General features: G+C 55.6%; 2 protein-coding genes across 3 annotated transcripts in view; one reads left to right on the top strand and one right to left on the bottom strand.

The window, feature by feature from the left end:
* The window catches only part of OST4 (oligosaccharyltransferase complex subunit 4, non-catalytic), a 247,664-nt gene that overhangs the window by 151,105 nt on the left and 80,871 nt on the right, over window positions 1–15,688 (bottom strand). The gene's annotated exons all lie outside the window — the stretch shown is intronic.
* The window catches only part of DPYSL5 (dihydropyrimidinase like 5), a 35,867-nt gene that overhangs the window by 15,664 nt on the left and 4,515 nt on the right, over window positions 1–15,688 (top strand). The window contains exons 3-12 of one of the 2 annotated variants that reach the window (XM_083432659.1): window positions 3,197–3,355; window positions 6,213–6,392; window positions 6,589–6,657; window positions 7,884–7,928; window positions 8,114–8,189; window positions 8,900–9,056; window positions 9,233–9,374; window positions 10,595–10,737; window positions 12,737–12,944; window positions 14,240–14,408. In XM_083432659.1, the coding sequence (XP_083288785.1) occupies window positions 3,197–3,355; window positions 6,213–6,392; window positions 6,589–6,657; window positions 7,884–7,928; window positions 8,114–8,189; window positions 8,900–9,056; window positions 9,233–9,374; window positions 10,595–10,737; window positions 12,737–12,944; window positions 14,240–14,408 (1,348 nt within the window). The remainder of the gene's footprint in view (window positions 1–3,196; window positions 3,356–6,212; window positions 6,393–6,588; window positions 6,658–7,883; window positions 7,929–8,113; window positions 8,190–8,899; window positions 9,057–9,232; window positions 9,375–10,594; window positions 10,738–12,736; window positions 12,945–14,239; window positions 14,409–15,688) is intronic. The other variant, XM_083432660.1, reaches the window with a different exon arrangement.

Genomic DNA, 15,688 nt, shown 5'->3' with positions numbered 1-15,688 from the left:
AAACTGAGCTGGCTCTGCGCAGGGCTGGAGTGGATAGATACAAGCCTCTCATGCCTCCAAGGGCAGCCTCTGCCAACCTGGCGCTCTCCAGATATTTTGCACTTCCGTGGACTCCAGATCTCCCTCTGACCCGGGACTAACTCTGGCCTTGCCATGTGCTCAGTGAGATCTGGCCTCTGGCCCCTTTCTCCCCCCCCCCCCGGACAACACTAGCCTCTCCCTTTGGCAAGGGGGCAGGCCTGCTTTGGGTAAGGCCTAAATGTTGTAAGCAGACTCAGAGCATTCCTAGTCAGCAACAACCATGTGATTCCAGAGCGCTGGGCAGAGGAGTGTGTAGCCGGCTGCCCTTCCTCCCTCCTTCATCCACTGCCTTGGCTGCCTTTTGCTGGGTGGGGGGCAGTGAGGCCTTTCCTTTCCCAAATGTGCTCCGGAACCGGGGGAAAGAACATCACTGTTGACCAGTGGGGAGCATGTGAAGTGACAGGAGCCTCCCTGGCAGCTGTTGGGGCCTCTTCCTGGGGTAGCTTGGCTGAGCAGGTGGCAGCTGCTGGTGTCATTTGCAGGGCAGGTGTGGGAAGGAGTCAGGTCACCCCATGGCGGGGGCTGGTCTCCCTTGCATCACGGCCCCGTTCTGCTCCTCATGGCATCCCGGGCCAGGCAGCAGCGTCAGCTTCTTCCGCCTTGCTCAAGAGGAGCCTGGTCAAAAGCAAGGCCTGGGAGGGCGGATCAGGCCCCCCCAGCCACCCACCTGCTGGGACTGGCCTGTATCTCTGCCCATCCGCCTGCCTGCCCGTCATCTTGGGGACTGGGGGGAGCTGTCCAGGCCTCTGGTGCTGAAAGTGCTTAGCTCCTTTGCTCAAGACAAGGCAAAAGCACCAGACTCCACAGAAGAGCAAGAGTTTCTTTTTTTTCCATTTTGAAAAAATTCCAAGCCAGAAGGTGGTGGAACTAAAACTCAGGTTATTAATATTTTTATAGGAATTGTTTTTGGAATTTCTACTTTGTTATTTCCTCTGTTTCTTTGTTTTCCCTTTACCAAACAAACCCAAAGTGGCTTTCAAAAAGATGCAGCCTGCTAATGCTCTTTTTAAAAAAATGTTCCAAAGAGATAGTAAAGGGAACAGGATTGAACTAACAGCCAGATAAGCATTATTTGTTTATTTCATTTCTTCCTGTGAGGCACCCCGAGTGATTGACGATCTAATAAAAATGTAGGCTGGTGTTCAACTAAGTTTTACACCTTGTGCAAGGATAGTTCTTGTGCAAGGGGGTCCCTCCCCTCTCCAGCCGTGCACCCCCCCCAAAAAAAAATCTGATTTGGGTTGGTGGAACTTCTAGAACAGATTTAGGTGGTGGGGAGATGGGAAGAAAGTTCCATCATGCAAGAAGAAATCCTCTGACTAATGGAATGCCCCATGTTGAAAACAGCTGAAACAACTATGTTTTTTTAAAAAGCATTCGGGCAAGTTCTACTCAGAGCAGCCCTTTCGAAATTCATGGACGTAACTTAGTTGTGTGCATTAAGTTCAGAGGGTCTACTCTGAGTAGAATTTTGCTGAACACCACCCACCCACTTGGCTGCTGTGCTTGAATTCTTGAGAGATGGCCTTCTGGCTGTGCACAGACTTGCCTTCTCTGAGCAGTGAGCCTGCTGTGGGTCTACACACTCCCCTTTTTTGACAGGTGTGCAGCTGTTCTAGCACAGAATCAAGCCCATGACTGGTACGTCCCCCTGTTTCCAACAGAAGCCAGCTCTGCAGAGGGCAGATTGAACGAGCTGTGCTTAACATCACAAAGCCTCCTCCCTCCCCATCTAGCTGCTCAGGGTGTCCCTTGCGCCAGTCACGGCGCCACTGTCTCTGCCATGAACATTGTTCCAAATACAGTGGACGCTCGGGTTGCGAACATGATCTGTGCAGGATGCATGTTTGCAACACGCAGAGGCACATCTGCACACTCGTGGGTTGCGATTCGGCGCTTCTGCACATGCGCAAAGCCCAATTTAGCGCTTCTGCACATGCGCGACCGCGGAAACCCGGAAGTAACCCGTTCCGGTACTTCTGGGTTTTGACAGTCTTTAACTCGAAAAAACGCATCCTGAAGCGTCTGAAACCCAAGGTATGACTGTATTTCCAAGAAGGGCTGGCTTCTCAGAGAGCGCCCCGGAGAAATGCTTCCTCATCCTGTGAGAAGCCCTAGACTTCTGTGGGTATGTCTAGGGCTGCAGCCGTGCTCTCCACCTGTCCCCCCCCCCCAGAAGAGAATGTGGGGAAGGGGAGACACCTGTGACCCTCTGATGTTGCTTAGCTACAACTCCCACCATCCCTGGCCATTGGCTGTCCTGACTGCAGTTGGTGGGTGTGGGAGTCCAGCAGCCCTTGGGGGGGGGGCTTAAAATCTTCCCCACCTGCAGAGTCTTGGTCAAGCCTCCTGTGGCTGGTGTGCTGCAGACCAGGGTGCCTGTGAGTGCAAGGGTTGGTGGCTGTTGTAGGAATGCGCTCTGCACATGCTCACATCATGTTTGCCATGGTTCAATCCCTGGCGTTCAAAGTAGTTTCTAGGCACTGAGCTCCTTCACCTAAATTTAGGCTGTGAGCAAATCTCTTCTGCCCCCCCCCCCAGCCTGTTGTCTCTCTCTCTCTCTCTCTCTCTCTCTCTCTCTCTCTCTCTCTCTCTCTTCATTTCCTGACATGCCAGGAGAACGGTTGGGGCAGCTTGGGCACCCCAGGGAAGAAGCGTGTTTAGTCCTGAGTGCCCTGTGCTGAACACAGCCAGGCCAATAGAAAGGGGGCTTCTGCTTCTGCTTCTGCTCACCAACCACCTCCTCCCTGCCCCCCCCCCCACGAGGTCTCAGCCTTGGATTCCTCTTGAAATTGTGAAGGCCTTGGAACCCAGAACCCTCATGCAGGGCCCTTGAGGGAATGCAGGCAAGGCAGCCAGCTTCTCCCCCTCAAAAAAAGCAGCTTTGGGGATTAGCTGATGTCCCTCAAGGGTCAGCTGAGGACACAGCCTTCCCTTTGCATTAGCAAGAAAGGCTTCCTGCCGCCTCCTGACCCAGGCAGGGCCTCCACGCCAGGGAGGCTGCAGGGCTTGCAGACTCTGGCTTGGGCGATGGTGATTCGCTCCTCTGGAAGAAGCTCTTTTGGGGTTTCCACGAGGGCAACTCTCACCCGCTTCCCTTTGCCCCTGTGCCCAGGCTGCCCTGGTGGGGGGAACCACGATGGTGATTGGGCACGTGCTTCCGGACAAGGACATCTCCCTCCTGGACGCCTACGAAAAGTGCCGCAGCTTGGCCGACCCCAAGGTGTGCTGCGACTACGCCCTGCACATGGGCATCACCTGGTGGGCACCAAAGGTAAGAGGGGAGGGGGCGCCCGGGGGGTGGGCTTGTTGGTCTCCCTGACTCACGTTGAGGAGGTCTTTTGCCTTGACTGGCAGCGGGTCTTTAGGGTTCTGAAAGTGGGGTCTTCTAAGAGCACAAGGAGTAATAATACAACAAAACAAACAAACCACCACAAACTGGCTTATAAGTATAACACCAAATTTACTAGACTAATAGCTAGAATAGAGATAGGCTTGTAACCATTCAAACAACAAACTTACTAAGGTGCCATGTGCAAGACAAAGCCTGGAGATGCTGTAAACATGGAGTGGATAAATGTACAACTCTATCTTAACAAGTTACATGTGCAGTAAACGTTATACAGACTGGATAAATGATCCGTTCCACAAGCAGCCACAACTAAGTCCAATCGCAGAACGGCAACCCCGTGATGCCACAACGGCAAGGGTAGCACACTAGAGAATATGAAAAGTTTGTCAAAGCTGTTTTTCAAAGATTGAACTGGATGAGATGTTCTTCAATGGGTCTTGAGTTGGAAACACAAAGTCGTATGCATGGATCAATCACGGGAAGGCAAATCAAAGCCGCCACCCTGGTGAGAATAAGGCAAGTGGGCAAAAGGAGACCTGTACGCTTCATCAGTCCGAAAGGCCAGTCATACAAAACGGTTTGCTCAGGATAAAGAAAGTATTCACAGGCCTGCCGGATCAGGCCAAAAGCCCATTGAGTTCTGCATCCTCTTCTCACAGTGACCAGCCAGGTTCTCATTATGGGAAACCCACAAGCGGGACCTCAGCCCAAGAGCCCCTTCCCCTCCTGTGGTTTCCTGGCCTCCTGTGGCAGGGAGTTCCATAGATTGCACTGCATTAAGAAGTCCTCCCTTTTATCCTCCCCAAATCTTCCCACTTTCAACCTCATTTGAAGCCACAAATTCTGGTGCCAGGAGAAGAGAAAAACTTTCCCCTTTTCTCTGTGCCGTGCATATTTAAATTCTTTTTTTAAAAAAATTGTTTATGATTTCCAGGTTTATACATTTCACTAACTTTACAGTCATTTTAACATTTCCAAACTTGACTTTCTTCCCCCTCTTTCTGCAGTTCCTTACACTTATTTTTAATATTTTTTGCATATCCAAATTAACTTAATTTGTTCATTTATTCATCTACTTTAAATATATATGAAACCACAGGTTATTACAATAACCCTGCCAATGTTCTTATCTGTTTACAGTTAAATTTTCAATAAACCATTTCTATTCCTTTATAAAAAGTTTGTTACCTTGATTTCTTATTTTTCCAGTGTGTTTTGCCATTTCTGCATATTCCGTAATTTTACAAACTGCCATCGTTTTGCCTCTTAACTCCCCTTTAACCTAAAAAGCCCCCAACACTGCAAACTTTCTTCATGGGGGGAGAGTACTCCATCTGCCTGACCCTTCTGCTTGCCCTCACTGCGGCCCCTTGGGGAGGGTGCCTGGGGCTTTGCCCCTTCTCCAGTGGTGCCACCTCCATGCCCCTCGGCCGTGCCTCCTCCTCCCAGTTCTTCCGCAGCCAACTGCCGGGCCATAGCAGGATCTCAAGGCCAGGGGTCTCAAGCATGCCTGCTGGCTGTCTCATGGCCTCCAGCTGCTCCAAGGGCTGTGGAGCATCTGCTGGCTGGTAATTCTGGATTAGACCCCTGCCCACAGCCATCTTGTTCCCCAGCCCCAGCTGGGTGTCTTGACCTCCTTAGCCTCTTGTTTGGGTGTTTGTGGCTCAGCTCCTTCCTCCTCTCGGCCCCCTGACAGCTGTAACAGCCCTTCCTTTCCCTCCGCGGTTGGCCACTCCCTCCCCCTCTTTGGTGGGCTTTGGCGCTGCCTTGCCTGGCTTCTGGCACCGGGAGAAGACCCCCACCCCACCTGTGTCTTACCTGCGCAGGACCATTTCATCACAGCTTGGGGCACCCAGCTCTGCAGCCTCTGTCTTCTGTAGTGGCGCCTGCCCTGTGGAACACCATCCCACCAGATGTCAAGGAATTAAAGAACTATTTGACTTTTAGGCCTGTATAGGAAAGTTGTTAATGTTTTATTGTGTTTTTAATATTTTGTTGGGAGCTGGCCAGAGTGGCTGGGGCCACCCAGTCAGATGGGCAGCATATAATAAAAAAAGTATTATTATTATTAAGATGATCAAACATAGGCCAACAACCTGCACAGAATACAGAGACAGAATATGCCTCTTGAACAAGGCATGAGCATGCCGGAATGAAGAGCAGATTCCTGAACCCTAGAGCAGAGATGCCCCCTTCCCTTCTTCTCCAGAGGACCCTCCCCACTTTCCCCTCCCGTTGGTGGAGGTTCAGTTTGGAGCAAGAGGCACCAGACACATGCTCCCTCCCGGCAGGGCCAAAGAGCCCATTGCTCAAAGGCAGGACCGGCTCCTCACAGATCCAGGCCCAGAGCAGCGTGTTCCAGGTGACTCGAGTGAGTGAGCCAGTCTGCAGAGGAAAGCTGGAAGCAACCAAAGTCGGGAGACATTGTGATGTGGGGAGAACTCCAGGCAGAGGATTGGGAGCCTCTTGAGGTGGGGGGTGGGGGTGTGTGCAGCCAGACAAGAGCAAACATGGCCTCCCTGAAGCAGCAAAGTACATCAGTGTCCATTGCTTCCTGCTTCCAAACATACCACTCTAAACAGGAAGGTCTGGAAATGTTCAGGATTTGCACCGACTTCCACGTGAGACTTCCTGTGTTCATCAGGGCCTTAGATTTGGGCCCATTAGATGAGCTCAAGGCCTGTGGCTTTGGCCCTCTGCGTTTGGCTGGCAGCATTTCCAGGGGTGTCGGTGGGCAGGTGAGACCTTTGGGCGAGTGACGCCTGCCCTTCTGCCTCAGGTGAAGGCGGAGATGGAGACGCTGGTGCGGGAGAAGGGCATCAACTCCTTCCAGATGTTCATGACCTACAAGGACTTGTACATGCTGCGGGACAGCGAGCTCTACCAGGTCTTCCACGCCTGCAAGGACATTGGCGCCATCGCCCGCGTCCACGCCGAGAATGGAGAGCTGGTGGCCGAGGTGAGCTGCTTGGGGGGCGGGGGGCGGGGCTGCAGCCGGGGGGGGCAGTGGAAGGGGATGATCCCATCAGCCGATCCATAGGCTCTCCTCCCCTGGGAGAGGGGAGGAAGAGGCAGGGACCAGCAAGGGGGCAGGAAGAAGGTGACCCCTGTCCCCGCCAACCCCAGACTGACCCCCTCTTTGCCTTTCCCTGCAGGGGGCCAGGGAAGCCCTGGAGCTGGGCATCACTGGCCCGGAAGGGATCGAGATCAGCCGGCCGGAGGAGGTAAGGGTGCCCACCAAGGAAGGAAGTGTTGCATTCCCAAAGCAAGGAAGGATTGGACTCTGATTAATAAAATACACACAAGCCTTGACCAGCAAGACTCTGGGAGGAGTGCCAATAATAATCCGTCCACCCCTTGGCCCAGGTCGTTTTATTCACAAAAGAACGTTTTACACAGTGTTCGTAAGAACCAATCAGATTTCCTCTGAGCATTTCAGAAAAACCCACGTGGGAGCAAAGTTAAAGTTAAAATTACAAAGAGCTAATTTGAGCATGCATACGTAGTTCAGAGTAAATAAAAGAGGAAGCAAGGAGGAGGTCATAAACAGGAGTGGAAGGATGGCAAGGAAAGAGTATTTCCTTGTGAACTCTCTTCCTGGCCCTTAAGATGTACCTAAAGATTCACAAACTACATCAAAGCTACCTTCTATCTTGATGACCCAGGATGCCTGATGAAGCAACTGGCCTGTGTTTCAGAATGCTTATATGTGCCTGTCGGGTATAGAGAAAGCAAATGGCAGAGGTGGAGAGGCTTGTGGGATTTGATCAGAAATTATTGTCAATGAATCAAACCCAGTGAATGCAATGCTTTCATTGCTGACACAATGGCTTGCTCCATATTTCATAATTCCTCATAGTAATCCCAGCTGACCCTCACAAGGAAGGAAGCACACCCATGAATGAACACACCTGCCCTGCTGGGAATCTCACTCCCCCCAAGACCCAAGAGAGAAGGGGGCAGTTTCGGAACATGCAGGGTCTCCTTGCCAAGGCTGCCAATTGCCTGGTGACTGTTTTCAGAGGGCAGTTCTTCCACCAGCCAGGAAGAACGACCAGGAGGAAGGCGGTGGAGGAGGGACTTGGCTACCCATGCAAGGTTGAGGGCAGCTGGCTGGGTTTGTGGGTGCTGCTCATAAGTGGGGGGATTATCATGGCTGTTAGTGGTGGGTGGGGGACATCTGTGCCCCACTGAGCTCCAGGACCCACCAGCTGCAGCCGAAAAGAAGTGAGGTCCCCCACCCATGCCTACTGGCTTCACTGGGGCAGGCGCTTGCCCAGTTTGTGCCCCACCCCATGAGTTGGTCACTGCTGGGATGAGGGGGAAGTGTTGGGGTTCTGTTGGCACCTGCAGGCACTGTCTCGGGGTCCAATTGGCCGGGCTGCTGCCTGCCTCATCTCTCTCTCTCTCTCTCTCTCTCTCTCTCTCTCTCTCTCTCTCTGCATTGCAGTTGGAAGCTGAAGCTACGCATCGGGTCATCACCATCGCCAACCGGGTGAGCAGCCTTAACCGCCCCCTTTCTGCTGCAGAGGACTGAGGCTGTGTCTTCTTGCCCGACTGGGTGGGGGCCCCTTTGCCATCCCAGGTGGATGGATGCCTTGGACTCCGTGTCCAGGTCTCTCTCATTGCCCCAAGCCCCCTGACGCCTTTCCTCTTCTTTTTGTCCTCCTCCCTCGGCAGACTCACTGCCCCGTCTACCTGGTCAACGTTTCCAGCATGTCAGCCGGGGACGTCATTGCCACCGCCAAGATGCAAGGTGAGTGGCGTTCCCTGGATCTGGAGCAGGAGGTGCCCACACCGCAACTGCGAGGAGAGATGGCAAGCTGCCCTTGGCATGTCCCGGTCCCTGGACCCATCCTGCCCCTCCTTGCTAGCCGTTGCAAGCTAGCCCCAATCGGCTGGGGTGCCTGTTTTGGGTGCCCTTTGGGTCCCTCCCAACTCTGCAGTTAACCTTCCTGGACCCTGAGATCGCCCCCTGAGGCCCTTCTTTGTGTGCCTCCTCTATGATATCTCCGGACGGTGGCACCACAAGAACGGGCCTTCTCTGTGGTGGCTCCCCATTTGTGGAATGCTCTCCCCAGGGAGGCTCGCCTGGTGCCTTCCTTACAGATCTTTAGGTGCCAGGTGAAAACGTTCCTTTTTAACCAGGCCTGGGGCTGATTAATATTCTACATCCTTTTCACTGTGTCTGTGGGAAGGTTGGGGTTATTGTTTTGCTGTTCTCATGTTTTTATCCTGTATTTTATTCCGTGAACTGCCCTGAGACCTTATGATGAAGGGTGGTATATAAATCCAATAAATAAAAATAATAAATAAGCACAAAGTGTCCCTGGCACCCCCCTCGAGCGCACAGCTGAACGATGCGCCCCACAAGTCCTGCCTCTGGTTGCTGTGGGGCTCTTGAGGGAACCACCCCCTCCCCGCCCCACGGCCAGGCCTGAGGCCCCTCCCCTTGCTTCCCCGCAGGGAAGGTGGTGTATGCAGAGACCACCACGGCCCACACTGCGCTGACGGGCTTGCACTACTACCACCAGGACTGGTCCCACGCGGCGGCGTACGTCACCGTCCCGCCCTTGCGGCTGGACACCAACACCTCCACCTACCTCATGAGCCTGCTTGCCAAGTAAGGGGGCCTGGGCTGGGGGGCGATGGAGCCCTAGAGGATGAAGGGAGAGGAGGAGGAAGAAGGGGGTCCCGGAACGAAGGGAGGGAGGGAAGGGGTGGCTTCGGGTGGAGAGGCCGAGGAGCCCCCTCCCTGCCAGCTGGCGAGGGGGTTGCTAAGACCAGCTCTCCCCGCAGTGACACCCTGAACGTGGTGGCCTCCGACCACCGGCCCTTCACCACCAAGCAGAAGGCCATGGGCAAGGAGGACTTCACCAAGATCCCCCACGGAGTCAGCGGAGTGCAGGACCGCATGGCCGTCATCTGGGAACGGGGAGTGGTAGGTGGAGGCCCCGCACGGGAAACGGGAGAGGCCCCCCTGTTGCCCCCATCCCGCCATGGGGAGGGGAGAGGGCCTGGGGTGTGTGAGAGAGGATGTCAAGCAAGGCATTGACTCTTCGTTGTCGAAGGGACGCTTGCAAGGTGGGGAAAGGCATGTCCTTCAGCCCCAGTTTTCTTAGCTCCTCCCAGGAGGTTGCCACAGCAGAGACCTCCGCTTATGTCTCTTCCCCACCTGAGCTGCCTGCAAGCAGGAGAAGACTGTGCCTGCGTGTGACCCGCCTCTGCTTCTCTCTCTTCCATCCTCTCCTGGTCCTGCCAGGCAGGAGACGGCGGTGTGGAAGCCCTTGGCTCTCCCCCCGCCTGAGCCATCTCTGCTGTTCTTCACTCTCCACTTCTGACCCCCGATCACCGATCCCTTTTCCCAAGTCAGTCTCCAGTGCCCCTTCTCCCCAGAATGCAGCCATCACTCCCTGGGGCTCCACCAGGTCTCTGGCTTGCCACTGTGCTAGTGTGGTGTAGCGGTTAAGAGAGGTGGACTCGTAATCGGTGAACGGGGCTCGCTTCCCCACTCCTCCACCTGCAGCTGCTGGGTGACCTTGGGCCAGTCACACTTCTCTGAAGTCTCTCAGTCTCACTCACCTCACAGAGTGTTTGTTGGGGGGGGGGAAGGAGAATGTGAGCCGTTTTGAGACTCCTTAAAGGGAGTGAAAGGCGGGATATCAAATCCAAACTCCTCTTCCCTTCACTCAGTGCAGAGGGACAAAGGCTAGCAGGAGAGGCTTGGAAGAAGCCCTCTTGGGGTTCCTCTGGCTGGGTGGCTGGCTGCCCGCATGAGAAAGAAAGGGGCTCAGGGCAGGGCGCCCCCAACCCAGCCTTGCAGCAACACTCAGCACTGAGCCTGCAGCAGAGCTCCCCTTGCCTCCTTCCCTGCCACCAGCACAGCCTGTCCTCCAGCAGCCAGGGGGCATACAAACTAACATGGGGGGGGGAATGCTCCAGAATCCATCCCAGCACACCCCCCCCCGGAGATCTGCAAGAGGAGGAGAGAATCCCATGGCAGCACTATGGAGGGGGCTTGGCGAGGCCATTCAAAGGCAGCAATCCTAGCCAGGGAGTGGTCCTCTGGTGGTGGTGGGGGGGCTCTCCAAGAGTGTTTCCCATCAGCTCCCCCCTCCCCCCTGTCTCCTGCCAAGTCCTCTGACCTCTCTCTCCCCTCAGGTGGGGGGCAAGATGGATGAGAACCGCTTTGTCGCCATCACCAGCTCCAACGCTGCCAAGATCTACAACATGTACCCCCGCAAAGGCCGCATCATCCCCGGGGCTGACGCAGACGTGGTCGTGTGGGACCCAGAGGCCACCAAGTAGGTTGGGGGGGGGGACACACAAAGGGGCCACAGGGAGCAGGGAGGGGGCTGGGTGTCAGCAGGGCCATGTTGGGAGTGGCAGCCTGGGGCTTATGGGCTGTGAGAAGAGGGGAGTTGACCGGGGGGGGGGGGAGGCTTGCTTTGGCCTGATGCTGCTTGAGAAGCCAGGCTCCCCTCCCCTCCTGCTGGCTGCCTCCCCAGGGAAGCGGGGGGGGGGGGGAGAGAAGGATGCTCACAGAGATAAGAGGTTCTCCCCAGCATCATGGCTGTGTGTCCAGCGCTTTCTGCATTAGTTGATTTGATGGACTGATATATTATTTCGTACAATTTATATGCTTCCTAATGGTTTAAAAAACACCCAAATAAAGCTCCAAGCGGCTTACAAAAAAGATAATACAATAACGGTCAATAACAGATATTAGAAAGTTCAGAAAGACTTCCAGGAGGACAAAATAACAGTAGACTAAAAACAGAACAAAACCTCCATCAGCTTTCTAAACTTCTGGGTTGGCTTGTCCAAACAAGAATGTTTCCAGCATGTATTGGATTTCCAGTGGTTCTTGTTGCGGGGGTGTCTTTTAATTGTCAGTTGCTTCAAGGTGTTTTTGAGGAAAGACTTCATCCTCACCCTCCTCCCTCCCCAACCAGGCTTGCCTTTCTGCCACAGAGGCACCATGACCGGGGGCATAGGAAGTTGCCTTGTTCCATGTCAGACCCTCACTCCATCTAGCACAATGTCGTCTGCACTGACCGGCAGCAGCAGCTCTCCAGGGTTTCAGACAGGAGCCTTTTCCCCAGTACTGCTCAGAGATGCTGCCACTGGGCACTGAGCCTGTGGCCTTCTGCATGCCAGGCGTGTGCTCTACCCTTCCTCTGAAGTTGCAACCCGTGTTGGCTGGAGCTCAGTCAAAAACAGCTGGAGGGCATCAGGTTGCGGAAGACTGCCTTCTCAAACTCCCATCACTGTTCAGAAATGAACTGGAACTCCCAGTGAACAAGCCTCTTCTGGTTGGAACCCCTGAAGGCGTCTCTGCTTCTCAGGAAAAGACACCCAGTTTCAGTGCCTAAAGAAGGGCTCCAATTTCGCCAGACCCCTTAAGTCCCTTTAGTGCATTGGCAGAGAAGGAGCCACTTGCTTCTGGGGCCTACGTGTCTCTCTTCTTCCTCCTCCTCAGTAGCGCTGGGGTAAACTACTGTCCTCCTTGCCCAACAGATGCTTGCAACACATTTCCCTGCGCTCTGATCCTGCTGCTTTCACAGCACACAGTAGATGGCGCAAACGCACCACTGCGTCCTGCTTCTGCCAGGGGAAGGGGACACCCTGAGCTGCAGCTAAATCTTGCAGCGTGGAGTCCTCCTGGTCAGGGTGCCAGGGAGCCAGCCACACTGTCTCTGGGGATGCCCCGTTCCATTCCCCCTTTGCCACCTCTGGCAAGAAGCAGAAGGGCTTTTTTTGGCCCTGCTTCTGCAGCCTTGCGGGGTGCCTCTCCTCCAAGCCTGTTGATCCATCCCTCTCGCTGGGGCTCCTCCGTCGCTGCTCTCGGGATCAGCACATGTATGGCGCTGGGGGCCCTTCCTAGTTCTTCCTCTTTGAACTGACTGCCCACCCACAGATGGTGGGGACATAATGCATTTCGGAGATGAAAAGCTAGGAGGGAAACTTGCAAAGTGAACTGGGCAAAGGGCACATTTCAAAGACACGCCTGGGAGGAAGTTCCTGCTCTTTGCTTGGAGGCCTCATCCTGCCTCACTTTGACATTGCGTGTTGTTATTTCCATATCCCTCCTTTCCCAAATCACAACAGAGAAGGTTAAATAAGAAAAACCAATAAATGTACACAATTCAGTGTTGACATGCTCCCAGAAGTCTTTGCTCTGGTGGGGCTTCTAAAGGAGCAGGGAGGGGGCTGGGAGCCAGCCACTCCCCAGCCCAAGAGGGAGTCAGAGCAGCTGCCGGCCCGAGCCCTGCCTCACCTCCCTGCTCCCTGCTCCCCCAGGACCATCTCAGCCAGCACCCAGGTCCAGGGCGGGGACGTGAACCTCTTTGAGAACATGCGCTGCCACGGGGTGCCCCTGGTCACCATCAGCCGCGGGCGCGTGGTCTACGAGAACGGCGTCTTCATGTGCGCCGAGGGCACCGGCAAGTTCTGCCCACTCCGCTCCTTCCCAGACTCCGTCTACAAGAAGCTGGTGCAGCGGGAAAAGGTACCGGGGCAGAGCGGGGAGGGAGGGAGGGAGCACAGTGTATTGCATGCAGAGACACCCGTCGCATGGCAGCCTTGAAGACCACCATGGATTGGGGGGGGGGGGTCTGCAGAGAGGAAGAAGAGGAGGAGGGGCATGCCCAGAGGCTTTTGCTTGTGGCAGACGCCAGAGGGTGGGCAGGGGGGAAGGCTGGAGCCCCCCTGTTCCTCCTTTTAGGGCAGGAGTGTGGCTGCGGGAAGCCCAAGGGTTGGGGCTTGGGGTGGGGCTTTGCGGGAGGAGGATAGCGGGGCAGGGGAGGCATAGAGGGTGGAGACTGGGCACCCCAGGTGTGCTTGTGATTTGGGTGTCCAAGTGCAGAAATTGTCATCCAGATGTTTGGTGTTTTGTCTTTTGCAAAGAGGGAGGAAATGTCTGACCTTTTTCCTGCAAGGAGAAGAGTTGGGGCTCAGCAAGGCCTGGCATGGCTAGCGAGACTTGGCTGTGGGGGACAGGGACACTTAAATGGCTACCACTTGAGCAGGGGGCAACTTAGAGGAAGAGGCTTGACTGGGAGGGGAGATGTTGGTCCCAGGAGAGGCTGGCAGGAGAGCAGAGGAGCGACCGAGAGACCCAAAGGAGGGGGCTTAGGGAGTTCACCAAGGAGGGCCCCCCCTGCACCCCAACCCTCCCCCCCCCCGAATCCTGGAATGGTAGAATTGGCACAAGGACCCTGAAAGCCGTTTAGTCCTTCCTGGGATGGGGGGCAGCCAAGCTCTGCACCCAGAGACGAGGGAGGGCAGGGGGAGCCGAGGGAATCTTCCCAAGGGGTGGGGGCTGAAGAGGGGGCGAGCCAAGCAACCGGCCCCCGCCTCTTCGCCCCACTTCCCCTCGCGGTCCTTGCTGCAAAGAGAGGGGAGGCCCCCCCCCAGGCCCTTCCCCCAGCATGCCTCAGTGTTTGACCAGTGGTAGTCTGGGGCAAGGAGAGTGGAGTGGGGGGCGGGTAGCAGAGAGTGGCGTCTGGAGGGGGTCCCTGGCAGCAGACTGGAGGCTGGCAGACGTGGCACCGAGGGCCCAGTACTTGCTGGTGGAGGGGGGGGGAATGAGAGGAGCCCCCGTTCCCAACCTCCAGAGGCAGCTGCTCCCTCCCAGCCCCCAAAGCCCCCGCCCCGGCCTGCATTTCACCCGCCCGCCCCCCGCCCACCCCGAGCCCCCCAAGAGGCAGGCTCCCCCTTTTCCCACCCTGGGGGCGTCGGGGTCTCCAGAGGCCGCCTCTTCCGCTGACCTGTGTGTGCCTTTTGTTGTCTTGCTCCGCGCAGAGTTTAAAGCTCAAGGGCGTGGACCGCACCCCCTACCTGGGGGACGTGGCCGTGGTTGCCCACCCTGGGAAAAAAGAGACGGGGACGCCCCTGGCAGACACGCCCACCCGGCCGGCCACGAGACACGGGGGCATGCGCGATCTCCACGAGTCCGGCTTCAGCCTTTCCGGTAAGAGCGGGGCTGGAGCGCGGGGCCTTCTGTGGGGGAGGGCGCCCAGAGGCGGGAGAGCCCCCCACGCCATGCTCCTTGCACCCCCCCCCCAGGCTGCGGCATCTTCCCTGCCCCGCTTGCCCCCCTCCTGCCTTGCCCAGCAGAGCCAGCTGCCCCACAAGGGCTGGGACCTGGCTTCTCCCCTCCCCTGCCCCACCACTCACCAATGCCCCCCACCCCCAATTCCTGCAGGGCCTGCTCCCCGCCCCGATCCCCAAAGGCCACCAGAGTGGGACACAGGCAGGGGTCAGGCCAAGCCGCTCTTGGGGTGGGCATAGCATCCTAGGAGGGGCACCCAAGGGTCATCCAGCCCAGACCCCCGCAATGCAGGAATCACAGCGGAAGAATCCCTGACAGGTCGCCAGCCAACCTCTGTTGAAACAAGGAAGTACAGTGGTGCCTCGCAAGACGAAAAGAATCCGTTCCGTGAGTCTCTTCGTCTAGCGGTTTTTTCGTCTTGCGAAGCAAGCCCATTAGCGGCTTAGCGGATTAGCGCTATTAGTGGTTTAGCGGCTATTAGCGGCTATTAGTGGCTATTAAAGGCTTAAGGGATTAGCGGATTAGCTGCTAAAAGGCTATTAGCAGCTTGGTGCCTTAGAAAAAGGGGGTGGGGAGCGGAAAAAAAACCCCAGGAATCGCAAGACATTTTCGTCTTGCGAAGCAAGCCCATAGCAAATTCGTTTTGCGAAGCACCTCCAAAACAGAAAACCCTTTCGTCTAGCGGGTTTTCCGTCTTGCGAGGCATTCGTCTTGCGAGGCACCACTGTAGAGGCCCCCAATTTGGGGGGAGTGGGTTCCCCAGTGCTGGGTATTTTGGCTGGGTCAGGATAGCCCCCTGTCCAGCCCCTTCCCCCCCTCCTTGAGGCACACCTGCAGGGCTACACAGAAGGGGTGTCGCTCCTTGCAGAGGGATCAGTGGGGCAGGCAAGGAGGCCTGTGGGGCTGAGGGGTCGGGGGGCAGGGCTCTGCCTCTTGCCTGAAAGGTCAGCTGGAGAAGGGGCAGGCGACCCTTGCCCTCCTTCTCTGCCACAGTCCTTCCCCACGTTTATTTATTTATACTTTTCAAGTTTATACATTTCACTGATTTTACAATCATTTTGACATTTCAAAACTTGACTTCCTTCCCCCTCTTTCTGCGGTTCCTTGTTTTTAATACCTTCTGCATATCCAAATTAACTTAATTTGCTCATTTGTTCATCTGCTTTAAATATATACCCTTATAAAGCTGCAGGTTGTTA

The sequence above is a fragment of the Podarcis tiliguerta genome (assembly GCF_965153285.1).
Source record: "Podarcis tiliguerta genome assembly, chromosome: 3".
Taxonomy (NCBI): domain Eukaryota; kingdom Metazoa; phylum Chordata; class Lepidosauria; order Squamata; family Lacertidae; genus Podarcis; species Podarcis tiliguerta.
This window is presented reverse-complemented; position numbering and strand designations above follow the sequence as displayed.